This window comes from Mirounga angustirostris, unplaced genomic scaffold (assembly GCF_029215605.1).
Source record: "Mirounga angustirostris isolate CCGP_5_RB_7025 unplaced genomic scaffold, mMirAng1.0.hap1 SCAF_9, whole genome shotgun sequence".
NCBI classification, from domain to species: Eukaryota; Metazoa; Chordata; class Mammalia; order Carnivora; family Phocidae; genus Mirounga; species Mirounga angustirostris.
Genome location: NW_026991717.1, coordinates 2,399,097 through 2,412,496, shown reverse-complemented (window position 1 = coordinate 2,412,496; position 13,400 = coordinate 2,399,097). Strand labels below are relative to the sequence as shown.

Here is a 13,400-nt window from a genome sequence, read left to right as displayed (position 1 = left end):
ACTGGAGGGTATTATGCTGAGTGAAATAAGTCAAACAGAGAAAGACATGTATCATATGACCTCACTGATATGAGGAATTCTTAATCGCAGGAAACAAACTGAGGGTTGTTGGAGTGGGGGGTGGGGTGGGAGGGATGGGGTGACTGGGTGATAGACACTGGGGAGGGTATGTGCTCTGGTAAGCGCTGTGAATTGTGCAAGACCGTTGAATCTCAGATCTGTACCTCTGAAACAAATAATGCAATATATGTTAAAAAAAAAAAAAAGAAGAAGAAGAAGAAGGTAGCGGGAGGGGAAGAATGAAGTGGGGGAAATCGGAGGGGTAGGCGAACCATGAGAGACGATGGACTCTGAAAAACAAACAGGGTTCTAGAGGGGAGGGGGGTGGGAGGATGGGTTAGCCTGGTGGTGGGTATTGAGGAGGGCACGTTCTGCATGGAACGCTGGGTGTTATGCACAAACAATGAATCATGGAACACTACATCTAAAACTAATGATGTAATGTATGGGGATTAACATAAGAATAAAAAAAAAAGATCACTTCATTGTACAAGCCTGCTGCTACCTCTGCAAAAGGTTTGGACTCATTCCCCTGCTCATCCCTTTATTCACGCAACAGGTACTTCTCAAGAAATGGGGTACGGCAATGAACTATATCCGGTCTAAGCCCGGAGATTAGTGAGGTTCAGTAAGGAAACTGATAATTTTGTAATGTGCTCGACAGACCCAGGGCAGTGGTCCGATGTGACAGCACGAGGTAACGGGGGGCCCGAATTCAGTCATGCCAGTTTCCCAGCTGCTGGGTGTCTTTCATCTACACTAAGATGCGCAGGGATGCCTTTTTCGGAGTTTAACGTCTCTCTGCATTCAAACGACTGTGCTTTGCCATACATCCAACCATTATTGACGGTAACTGCAGTCATGCAAACTTGGCCAATAGTCCTGGCACTAAAACCCTGTGGTGGTTCTCAAGATACCACCGACGCATGGCTCAAGGCAGGAACGTGAGTCCTGGTGTCTGGAAGCTTTCTGTGGGCCCCTTTTACGGCAGGAGCAAGAACGTGCCAGAATTGGTCCAGATGCTTGCAGATAGCTTGACCTGTTGAAGAACGCCTTTCCCCAGATGCAGCCCCCACCAACCTACTCCCAGTCCCGGTTTCGCCCTTAGGAGACACCCAGGCAAACCCAGCTCTGCTCGCCGGCCAGCGGTGCTCAGCCCAGGCTGTACAGGAAAATAAAACAGTGAGTTTTCAAGAACATTGTTACCTCAGCCCCCTGGCACTTAAGTGAAAATCTCTGGAGGTGGGCTCAGGGCATCTGTATTTTTTTAAAGCCCCACCCCCGAAATTCTGATTTGCTGGTCTGGCATGCAAGTGCGCTTTGGGCGTGTCTACACTGTTCCGGTGATTCGGAAGTGCAGCCCGGTTGAGACTCACTGAGGAAAGCCTTCTCTGACCACCCCCCAAGGACCCACTGCTTCCTCCTCTGCCTCCTACCGCAGTGGGTCTCGATCTTGGCTGCCTGCAATCCGACCATTAAGTCAGAATTTCTGGGCTGGGGCCCAGGCATCAGCAATGGCTAACGTTGTCTGGGTAAATCCCATGCACGGCCAGGGACAGGAACAGGAACCAGCGCCCTGAGTCCTGCAGCACTTGCTGGCAAATGCCTCCTTCAAGAGGGTCGATCCACACTGGCTTGACGCACCGTCTCTTTAAAACACATCTACACCACCTGAGACTTACTGTCTGCCTTTTTTTTTTTTTTTTTTACAGATTTTATTTATCCATTTGAGACACAGAGATACAGACAGAAAGAGAGAGCATGAGCAGGGGGAGAGGCAGACAGAGCAGGCTCCCCGCTGAGCCAGGAGCCCAATGTGGGGCTCGATCCCAGGACCCTGGGATCATGACCTGAGCTGAAGGCAGATGCCCAACGACTGAGCCACCCAGGCGCCCCTCTGCCTCTTGGTGTTTTTACGAGAGAGACAGCCATACGACTCAGCTTTACCTGCAGGGCTGGGGGACTCTCCATCCTACGAGAACTCCTTACCTTACACGTCACGGGGACGCCACAAAGAATGAAGATGAGCAAATACATGGAAAGATACATATTTATTTTGTCAGGAACTTTCTGATCACATAGGTGCCGCGGCTAATGTGCCCATTTCAAGGATTAAAGAGATTGCGCCCTTTGAAAATCATTACTCAATAGTGTGACCAGTCAGGTAGAGGTCCTGACCCCCCCTAAGTCAGAGGTAGAAGCAAACATACAAGGGGGAAGACATTTAGCTCCAAGGTCAAGCTACAGCTCACAGCTACACATTGTTGATTTCTTAGTACACCACGTGGTGGGGAGAAGGGCGGTGGGGGGGGGAGTGAAAGGAATCCCATGTGGTCTGATAGCTTGTAGAAGCCACTGCTAAATAGGATCTAAAGTTCTTCAGGAATTAATAATCAACAAAGGAATATCATCTGTCACCTTCAAATACCACTTAGGAGCTGCTTCTTAGAGCCAGTTTGTCCTGTGTCCCAGGCCCCCACCACAAATTCAATAATCTCCATATAGCCTTTGTTTTAACATAAAAAAACATGTTTGCTTAAAAATAGGTTGGGGCACGACCTGGCAAAGCTAGGTTTTTTGAGCGCGCGCACCTGGGGTCACTGAGCCCCGGGGTCTGCGCCCTGTTCTGGGGTTCGGGTGTCCCTCTCCAGGGCTCGGGCGTCCTCTGCCAGCGGCTTGGGCACCACGTCCAACATGGTGGACGAGTCTTTCCGGGGGTTCCCAGTCACCAACATCCAATGGTTCCTCGGCTTTTCCACTCTGTGTGAATCCAGATGTGTGTGAGCAGCCACCTCCACTTCCTTTCCAAAATAGGTACTGGGGCAAGAAAGAACGGACACTGGTTGGAAACGGAGGAGCGGCTCTGGGTGAGTAACTCTGTCCGCCCCGCACCCCAAGCCCCAGACTCGGGCTCGGGGAGGGTGAGCTTGCTTGCCGGATGTTTGACCCTGCTCGGGCAATGATGAGGAACAAAGGGTCCCATTATAGCTAAAATCCTCTTGTCTGGGATGGACTTGTGGGACATGAGGGCCTCGGGTAGGATTTGTCACACCATCGAGTCCTTTGTGACAACACTTCATCATCAAAGGACTTCTTGTGTGTGTGGCCACACTCTTTGAATCGAGCTGCTTGGGGCACCTGGGTGGCTCATTCAGTTAAGCGTCTGACTCTTGATTTCAGCTCAGGTCATGGTCTCAAGGTCGTGAGATCGAGCCCCATGTAGGGCTCTGTGCTGGGCATGGAGTCTCCTTGAGATTCTTTCTCTGCCTCTCCCTCTGCCCCTTCCCCACCAAAATAAATAAATAGATAAAAATAAGTCAATTGAGCTTCTTTGCTTATAGATACATCCCTCTCCCCTATTCATGGCATCTTGCTGAACCAAGCAACATGTACCTTAAGAATAGGTATCGGTGGGCTGCCAGTCCCCGGTTTGTGTGGCAGTGACTGATGAGAACTTTTGCATTTGCCTTTGAAGATGAAGAGAGCGTGTTATTTGCATTATGAACTAAGGCCTCCAATTACTAAAGGCAAACATTTGGAAATACACTATATATTCGTTTAAACGTAGTTAAAAAAAAATAGAGAGATAGAATAACCTAGAAGCCAAACCATAAGGGATTGGTTACATAGAGCGTTGCAGGTGCACACAGGATGGAACATTCTAGAATCACTCAGAGCCACACTGGAGAAGATCCTTCACAACGTGAGATATAATCAGTGGTGGAGAAGATAAGGATATTGCTGATGTCCTATTTTGTTAAAAGAATTTAAAATTAAATAAAATAAAAAGACATGCATGGAAAAAGAGATGATAAACATCAGCAGCTTTCTCTGGAAGGTGGGATGAATTACCGGTTATTTGCATATTATTTGTTGTGCTTTTCTGATTTTTCCTTCAGTGAGCATATATATTGTTTATAATCAGGAAAAAAATACATAGTCTTTCAAACTCCTGGCTCATGGAAGCTAAACACTGTGTGAGGAAGAACAAAGCCCTCGCTCACTCCGGTGGGACTTACTCGGCATCAGCGGATGCCCACATCAGACCAGGCCACCCTGCACCCACGAAGGGTCAGAGCAGAAGGAAGACCGCTCTGTGATCGCCTCCAAACACAGACTAAACGTGCGCCTCGTCCAAGCGGCAGACCACCCGACACCTGCCCCTCCCGGCTAATGTGAGCGGAAGCTGCGTCCTGACTAAGGACAGCGGGAGCCTCGCTCGGGCCCCCGCCCCCCAGCTCAGGTGAGCTGAGAGGCCCGTCCCCGAATTACTCCCACTTCCTGACGGCATCCAGAGCAGAACGCTGCTTCCTGGGAAGCTCCCTGAATCCCCCCACCAAAGCCCAAATTCCGGGACGCCCCCTCCGTGTGCCTCCTGGCCCGCGGCAGCAAGGGGGGAGCTCGCTTCTCCAACCCCAGCTGCTCCCGGCGGCTCTGGCTGGAGGGCACAGTGCCACAAGGAGGCGAGGACAGGGCTGAGGCTCCCAGGGTGCAAGCGACAGTTGTGTGCACGTGAGGCCTGAGCAAGTAGAGGGGACAGAGCTGCTGGGCCGGCCCAGTGCTTTCCCACAAGCCCGGCCACGACCACGACAACCAGGCTCACGCTTGGGAGCCGCTGGGAGCCAGGCACTGTTCTAGTGAGCACAGCGAACGCACGGACCAAACCTCATCAGGCAGATACTGTCATCACCCCTGTTTCACGGAGAAAGAGACTGTGAAGCTGAAGGTTGAAATCATGGAGATGGGAAGCAGTTTCCAGGAGAGCAAAGCATGGCAGAGGCCTGCTCAAGAGAGCAAATGGGTCGGGCGGGCAGCAGTGTGCACCGTGTGTGTATCCTCCGCGCCAGAGGAGAGACCCTGCGGAGCCCGGGTCCACCTGCAGAGCTCGGCAGAGAAGCGCACTGTGCCGGGCGGGTGCCTGGGGCCTGGAACTGGGGGGCCCTTTCTGGGTGGCCACCTCCGCTAGCCAACCCTTCCAATCCATGCCCGCTGCAATCCCATGCTCTCCCCGTGACTTCCAACAACCGCTCACTGCATCAGGAGCAAGAGCAATGCCTCTGGCCCGCCGGACCCGCCTTGCTGTGAGGACCGTGCCTGGGGTTCCAGTCCTGCGGGGCCCGAGCTCTGGGGAAATGCCCAGCAGTGAGAACGGCAATGAGAAGCCCCGACGTACAGACCCGTGGAAGGGCTGCCCCCGGGCTGCGCTCACCGGCACCGGGAAGCCTTCGTACTCCAGGCGGAGCTGGGGGTCCAGGAAGGCAGCCTGCCAACAGTTCAGGTAGGAGGGCTCATCGGTCAGGTACACCTCCTGGAGCCAAGACCTCTTCGACGACTTCAGCAGGGTCCTGTGATCACTCGATAAATACAGCTGAAAAGGATAGTGCGCGGATGAGCTACATCACAGAACCGGAGAAGCTGGGGGAGTGAACGGCCGACTGGCTGGGTGTCCGGCGCGTTCAGAAGCAGTTTTGGAAAATCCCATTCCTGCTGATAGTGAAAACACTCAGGTTTCCTCCACTTTAGAAATGTCATCTCAGAATACTGAGGCCACCCGCCCCCTCCCCACATCACCTCCACTGCTTTGCCTTCCTTTGGGTACCAAACCCACTCTCTCCTCCTCATCCCGTCCCTGCTCCCCATCCTCCTTTTCAGGGCTCAGGCCGGGACCACGGTTTTACTTCTTAGAAATGGTGTTGCACGAAACTTGTTGCATGAAGGGACCTCACAACCCACACCATCACAGCCGACATTTGCTCTGTGCCCCCGAGGGGGCCCATGTCCCACTGGAGCTGACGTCCACACGTGGGACTTATTTCGGCAGCTATCTGGCCACCCGTAACTGGGCCAAGAAGCACCCCATCCTGCAGAAAAGTCGGAAACGTTAGTTGCTTGTTAGTTCTTTACTGATTGACCCTTCACCCTGAAGCTGGAGGCTGTTTTTGCCTGTTTCTGCAGGTTTTCATGTGCAAAGCTGTGCCATGAGGCGCTCGCTATGGGGAAGGCAGAAATGAGTTACTCTCTTCGAGGCTTTTCCTCACAGGCAGGAGAGTGACGGAGGATGGGACTGGAAGCACCTGTAAACACCTGGGAGGTATGGCTGGCCAGCAGGGCGGGGAAGGGCGGCAGGCAGGCAGGCACAGGTGAGGACGGATGCTTGCCCAGGGGCGCAGGAGAGCCTCCGAGGAGGAGGCAGTGTGGTGCTGGGAGCCCGAGGGGCTGGCTGCACGTGGACAGGGACGGTGCAGTCACATCACAGAGGGTCTTAAGTACCACCGTGGGGACACATCACAGAGGGTCTTAAATACCACCGTGAATAGCAGCACTAACCAAACTGAGCTCCTAGAGGATCAATCTGGCAGCGTGCAACTACCATGGTCTGAAGTCAGGACAGACAAGAGAGGTCAACCCATGGGGACCTGGACTGAGGTCCTGGCATTGGGGACGAAAAGACGGGCCCAAGAGTACTATGAAGGGAGACGCATGGGCATGACCATGAGCTGGACACAGGCAGGGAAGCGGGACAGGCCCAAGACACACTTAGGCTTGACTCTTGGTGATCGGGGAAATGTCGGGGAGATCCAGAGCAACTGGAAAACCCAGACTTCAAATGGCAAAGAGTATCTACCTCAAACCACAAACGCTGCTTTGTTAATGTAAAGAAAAATAATAATGAATCAGGAACAAATCTAGAAGGCCGGTATTCCCAGATTTTTTTTAGTGACTGCCCCGGAAACGCATGCTAATTCAAAGTTGAGGAACGGAAATAAGAGAATTTGAGAAGAGATTGAATCGTCATCCCTTGAGAATGAAAGCACCATCTACGGGAAGTCATGAGAAAATCAACTGGAAAACCATTAGAAATAATAATAGTGAGGGATTTCATCAGAGGTGAGTCTGAACATCATTGGTGTTCTTATATTTTTGTTGCAACTGACTAAGGGCCTCCCTACAAGGAGCATCCACAGTGGAAGATACCGTGGGAACAACCTTAGCGAGATCAGTGTCAAATCCATGGGAAGAAAACCACAAAACCAGAAAGAATAAATGAATAAATGGCGAGACATCTCAGAAAAAGAAGTGTCGTAAAGCCCTAAATACGTGAATTTACGTAATTTTCCAGTGCCAATCAAAATGCCACATGCATTTTTTTCCCCACAGGGGCAGAGGGATTTGCAAAAATAATTGCATTTAACTGAGAGGTTAATTCCTAATACAATTCAAAGAAGCGTCATGAGAGAGAACTAGCCGAATGAGCTGTCAAAATATATTATTATATTGTAAAGTACAATTCTAGAATAAAAATACACAATTTGAGTTGAAAGGGCTAAAATAGGAAGCTCAGAGATAGCATGCAGTGATGGAAAGGGGGGCATTGCGTGTCAGTGAGGGAAGGAACACTTATTCAAGAAATAACCCAAATGCAGCTGATTAGTCATTTGGGGGAAATCGCATGTCTGCATCGGAACCCTGTATCAAAATAAATCTCAAGCAGATAAAGAACAAACAGGAGCAGAAGTTAAACTTCAGACACTGAGAAGTCGATACAAGTTCTTCTTTTTATGGTATCTCTGGAGCAGACTTTATAGGGTACTGAGCAATGGAAGGAATTACGAAGGAAAACACGGATACATTTTACTCAAAAATATATTAGCACAACTATGCTTTAAAAGCCAAGTAGCCAAAAAAATAAAATTTAAAAAATTAAAATAATAAAAGCTAAGTAGCAAAATGGGTGGAAATATTACCAACAAAATGATAAAATGTTATAATCTATGGAAGAACAGATACATAAACACAAGTAAGTACAGGGACAGAGGACAGATGATTTATAGGAGACAAAGATGGGAGAATTAAGGACAGTATTGGGGGGAAGAGAAAAGGAGGGGGGGTGGAGAAAGAGAGAGAGAGAGAGAGACCAGAAATGGTGTATCTACATGTTACAGTGCTTGTAACTTTCCCTGTATTTTAAATCTGTTTTGGGAAAATAAGAGTGTAAAAGAAAATAAGCCAAAATGTTAGTAGTGCTGATCTCTGGATAACACAACAGTGATTTACTCCCCCTCTTTCAACAATATGGTATTTTCTGCAATTTCTACACTTAAAATCAGGCTGCACTTACCACCTATGGTATGTAGGGGTTTGATTGGCAACGCTGATTTGTCTTGGTGGCATAAAAGGTAATAATGTTACCTCAAGCTTTGATTCAGTGAGAAATGGTAAGTGGTACCCATCCTGCACTCGACAACTGAGCGACTTGGGGCAAAATCACCTGACCTCGTGCCTCAGTTTCCCCATCAGTAAAATTGGGGTAAAATAGTCCCTAGCTCAAAGACTTGTTTGGATGACTAAGTGAATAAATGATAGATAGATAGATAGATAGATAGATAGATAGATAGATAGATAGATATGGCATGTAGTAAGGTATAATAATCCCCATTTTATAGATGAGAAAGACTCAAAAAAGTTAAATGATTTATCTGAGGTCCCACCCTATAGAGAGACATCTCAGCTAGAGTTAGACCCAAATTTATCTGGTTCTGTGACCCTCCTAATCCGCAAGGGGAAGAAAAAGATCAAGTTAAAAAAAAAAAAAGTTATCGGGTAACATACCTTGCTAGCATTGGGGACATTGACCCCTGTGAGATGATGATTAATTAATCCAACCATTAACTTACAGATGAAGGTGGCATAAAGTTTTGCTTTCTGTCAGCTGCACTGCAGATTTTTCTCCCTTACTCCTTAGCGTCTAAGGGTATATTTTTGTCATTCGAAAAGCTAGAAGGAAGGAAGTGGCCCGAGAGCCGCGGGCAGGGGCTCGAGAAGCCAGAGGTGGAGCATGCACCTGCAGAGTCCTTGGTCCGCTTCCCTAGGCGGCCATGAGCCCACATGGAAACAAAAACTCCTGGCCCCAAACCGCCATGCACCGTGATGACTCACCATTCTGTCTTCAAATCCTCCCGTTATGGCAAGGCAGAAGTTCTGTCCATATCTAAGGACTTGACCCATGGCATTTCTGTCTGCACTGTCAGGGAAGAGTAAGCATCATGTCAACTCCATTAGAATCGTTCTACATTCTGTTTGTTTGCATAGGCAATTTTGTTTATCATCAGTTTTCTTGATAATGTATATTCACACACATTAACTGGTTAAGTGGCTAAACGTTTTCAAAATGGTCCTTTCTTTGGGTTTTCAAATCCAGCTAGCACCCTGTCCCTGTCTCCTCGCACAGCCAGCGTGCGGAGCATCCCCTCTTTGTGAGCACGTCATGCTATCCTCCACTGAGGGATTCTGGTTGGGTGTGTGGACATCCTGATAAAGAGCGACATCTAATTAGGTGTACACACTTAATACAGTCTTCCCTCCTAATCCTCCAGGACACAGAAGCTGTGGTCAACTTTTATTTGTCTTGACATAAATTATCAGTATTCGAAGGAACTCTGAATTAAAGACTTAAAGGAGGGACGCCTGGGTGGCCCAGGTGGCTAAGCGCCTGCCTTCAGCTCAGGTCATGATCCCGGGGTCCTGGGATCAAGCCCCCCATCGGGTTCCTTGCTCAGTGGGGATCCTGCTTCTCCCTCTGCCTCTGCCCACCGCTCCCCCTGCTTGTGCTCGCTCTGTCTCTCTGACAAATAAATAAAATCTTAAAAAAAATAAAGACTTAAAGGACTGGCTATATTCTTGTCATCTGAACATTGCTATCATTATTTAATTAACAAAGTAAAAGCAATACTTTTTCATTGTTATTATGTATCTGTTCTCTAAGGATTTAGTTGCCTATTTCAAGATCCCAACTACATTTTTGGTAAATAATTAATTATAAAATAACAAATCCCAGTGCAAGTGCCACCTTGCACAGAACTATTTTTGTTCTAAAAATAGCAACATTAAGCACACCAAAAACACTCAGATGAGCTCAAAGCATCCGCAGATGTTATTTGGAAAACCCAGCTTCTAGGCAGAATATGATTTTAGTTTCCTAGATCCAATACTTTTGAATGAAGTGTTTATAACTGAACACAAATTAGCAGTGATCCTGCTGTTCAAGGTGAAGGGCGTGTAAAGGCCCCCCCAACAGTAATCCCCGGGGGAGACGGCAAGACGGGACCAGCACAGACCCTCTCCCATCACCTTTACCTCCAGACAGCACGGCTCCAGTCCCAGGGCTTCCTGAAGCTCTGAGTGAAAACATATTTATGATAAACGTGAGCTGAAAATTGAAGTTTCTCTACCTCAAAATGATAAAAGTGTTTCTGCCAACGGGGATCTTGGTTGGAGCTGCGCTCAGGCCACAGGGCACCTCTAAGTCGTCACTCAGGTGGGCTTTAATTTCATCCGGAGTCATGCACAGGCTCAGGTCCCCGCCCAAAAACAGATCAGCTTCTGTCTCAGGGTAGTCAGGATTCACAAGCATCACTTTGTCGCCACAGTGAACGTACCCATCCTCAGTTATGGAAAGCTGCATCTACAATTTAAATAGTTTTTCAAACCAACCATGCACGTCCTCACCAGCCAGTGCAGAGACCACTGCCAGATGCACCTTCTTTCCTTCACTGTCAAGGACCCATTTCGATAGGGGTCATAGCATTCGGGTGACTTGTGATAACTCAGGTTCCCTCAAGTCCTTCATTTTCTTCCTTTCCCTGCTGCCAACCCCCTCCCACTTTGCCAAAGTCCCCCCAAAATCCCAAACGAAGTAAGGAAATCACATGAGCTGACTCCACTATTAATTTATTCAAACTTCCTGGAAATGTCTTGAGCACCCAACTAAGGGGCGTTTTACAGATTCCTGTACTGATCCGCTCATTTCTTATTTTGGAAAATGTGGGTAAACATAATTAAGAGCAGATTTCTCCTCTGTTTCTAAAATCTTAGGGAATTTTAAACATTGTGGTTTTCAGATCTAAAGGGAAAAAACCCGGTATTTTCCAAATGATAATTCATTTATGGAACGTTTGCTTGCTTAACATACATTCACACTTAATTCGATAGAATTTTGGAAACAGTGCTTAAATTTAAAATTACCGGTCTCAAAAGATTCTCTTTGAGTCTCCTGTTTCTCTGTATGAGAAGCTGTCCCTTATCTCTCTTCTCCAAGAAGTCCTTCATGACCTCCTGGTGAAAGAGAAAATGAAGGAAAACACAAAAAGTCTACAATAGTCCTCAATTTATAGACACTGGTAGCTTACAGGTCCGAAGCACATCAAGCTGAAAAAGCAAAATTTGAGAAAAAGAAACGTGAGCGTAATGGGAATGGTGGAAATTGGTTTAGCTTTATTTTAATCTTTTTACTCCCTTGTAGAATGTTTGAAAAAATGAGGAAGACACACACAAAAAGACGAAGAAACATCATCCTCCGTTACTCCATCCAGAGACAATCAGGAATAACATTTGGAGGCCATGTGTCCCCAGCAGAGGTCTCCCCTGCTTATCCACCCCTACCCCCACCCCCAGCTAGATGGGACACCTGATGGCCCAAGGCCTTGTCTGAGTGTAATGTCAGGGAAAAGGACACCACAGGGACACCTAGGAGGGTGTGTGTATGATGGGGTGGGGGAGTGGGAGTGGGGCAGTGCCTTCACATAGAGCCTGCCTCCTCCTCACCCCGACCTCAGCCCCTGAAACCCTGAAGTCTGTAGGGATGGAGAGAACTTGGTAGGGCACGCTAAGGGAGAGGCACGGGGTTTGGGAGACCAAGGGACCCCTAGAGAGAGTGGCAGGGTGTGAGACCTGGGTTTGTGGGACTGCCGGTGAACTTCCCAGGGCGTTCAGATCCGGGTGGGATGTTAGAGGTCTGGATGTTAGAGGATGACTATGGTCTGGGGGGCCTTGCCTCCTGTCCATCCCACGTGGAAGTCATTGAGCTGCCGGAATGTGTAGACTGTTTTTTTCATCAAACGTGGGATTTGCCATTATTTCTTTGAATATCTGTCTGCTCCTTCCTATCTCTCCTCTCCTTCTGGGACCCTATTATGTGTATGAGGGTTAGAGGTATTGGGTGTCTGCTGGGGGAGAAAGGAGGCCCCGGCCGCCTTGGGGCCGGACCTGGGGCGGGTCGGAAGGTCCCTGAGGAGTGGGCCAGCCGCGCCGGCCACACCTGCGTACCTCCTCCAGGTAGATGTCCTCGTTCCAGTTGCCCATTCGCACTCGGGGACCATACAGGTTCTGCGCCATCCTGCGGTCTCCGCGGCCCTCCGCCACCTGCAGTGTTAGCGTGCCTCGTCGCCTTGACAACCGGCCCAGAGCGATTGGCCAGGTGCGGGGCCTGCTGGCCAATCAGTGGCAGCCCAGGAGCCGGGGGTGGGGGGCGCTGGAGGGATGGGGGAGTAAGGGCGGCCCCCTCTCCGCCTGGAGTCCGTGATTTCCCCCGAATTTAATTGCAATGCAGGCAGGTGGACGGACTCCAACCCTCAGGTGCTAAACATTTAAAACATTTTTTCCTTCTTTCTTTTTTTTAATCCAAACGAAAACTGCCCTGCAAGTAAAGTATCCCTCACTTGTTGAGACAGCAGGGAGGAGCTTTTGAACGGACCCACCTTAACCCTAAGACAGGGCATCCTCCATGCGGAAATTTGGAGACCAAAGTAACATGGAGGAAAGAGGGAAGGGAGGATTACTCAACGACGTCAGTGCCTCAAAAGGGAGAAACCTACCCTGTTAGCATCTTTCTGTTTGCAGGGTTGAGGCAGTCCTATCTCTATGGGTTTTACAGCATTCCCCCCTCCTCCTCTTCCTCCAGTCTCCATGCGACAGGACAAGCCTCTGGCTTGCAAGAACTCTTGATAAAGCTAGAATATGCAGGAGCCAACGTTTTTTGGTTTTGGATTTTTGGGTTTTTTGTTTTGTTTTGTTTTAATGCTGGAGCCAACGTTTTTAAAGCAGTATTTTATGATTAGGAAGAACAGGCAGTTGCCTTCCGACTACCTGGAGCTTGCTGCTGAGGAATGCACTTGGTAGTTGACCTTGCTTAGTGTCTCTTAAGATAGCACAGTCATGAAGGATTCACATCCTTTCCTCCCTCCAGCAAACCCAATCTAAAAGAGAAGGTAATTCATGAAAACAAATCGCCATAGGAAGAATGGGACAAGTGGCTTTGCAGATGTGCTGATGAGGGGCCGTAGGAGTGCAAGGAAAGGTTCGTTTCTGCCTCGGGGAAGTGAGGGAGTGAGAATCAGGAAGGATGCCTGGGGGAGACAGCTGGGTCAGGGTCTCAGCTGACGGGTTGCAGCACTGGGTACGGATGGGACGTTCTCTCACCCTCTGAGTCCGCTAGCTCTGCCATCCACCAACACGTTCTAGGACACTTCAAAAGCCTAAGTGGGACAAAGACAGTCACATAGTAT

At 48.8% G+C, this 13,400-nt stretch overlaps 1 protein-coding gene across 1 annotated transcript; it reads right to left on the bottom strand.

The window, feature by feature from the left end:
• Positions 1-2,104: 2,104 nt before the first annotated feature.
• CFAP161 (cilia and flagella associated protein 161) lies at positions 2,105-12,231 on the bottom strand. The gene is made up of 7 exons (XM_045901681.3): positions 12,163-12,231; positions 11,083-11,172; positions 10,290-10,522; positions 8,998-9,082; positions 5,270-5,428; positions 3,454-3,527; positions 2,105-2,877 (listed from the first exon to the last, which is right to left on the bottom strand). The coding sequence occupies exons 1-7, from the start codon at positions 12,229-12,231 to the stop codon at positions 2,658-2,660; spliced, it is 930 nt and encodes a 309-aa protein (XP_045757637.1). The 3' UTR covers positions 2,105-2,657.
• Positions 12,232-13,400: the final 1,169 nt, after the last annotated feature.

Coding starts and splice junctions, on each gene's coding strand:
- CFAP161 (XM_045901681.3), bottom strand. CDS start 12,231: ATGGCGCAGAACCTGTATGGTCCCCGAGTGCGAATGGGCAACTGGAAC. Junction 10,523..11,082: donor AAGAGAATCTTTTGAGACCG/GTAATTTTAAAT, acceptor TTTAAATTGTAG/ATGCAGCTTTCCATAACTGA. Junction 5,429..8,997: donor GAGGATTTGAAGACAGAATG/GTGAGTCATCAC, acceptor TATCCTTTTCAG/CTGTATTTATCGAGTGATCA.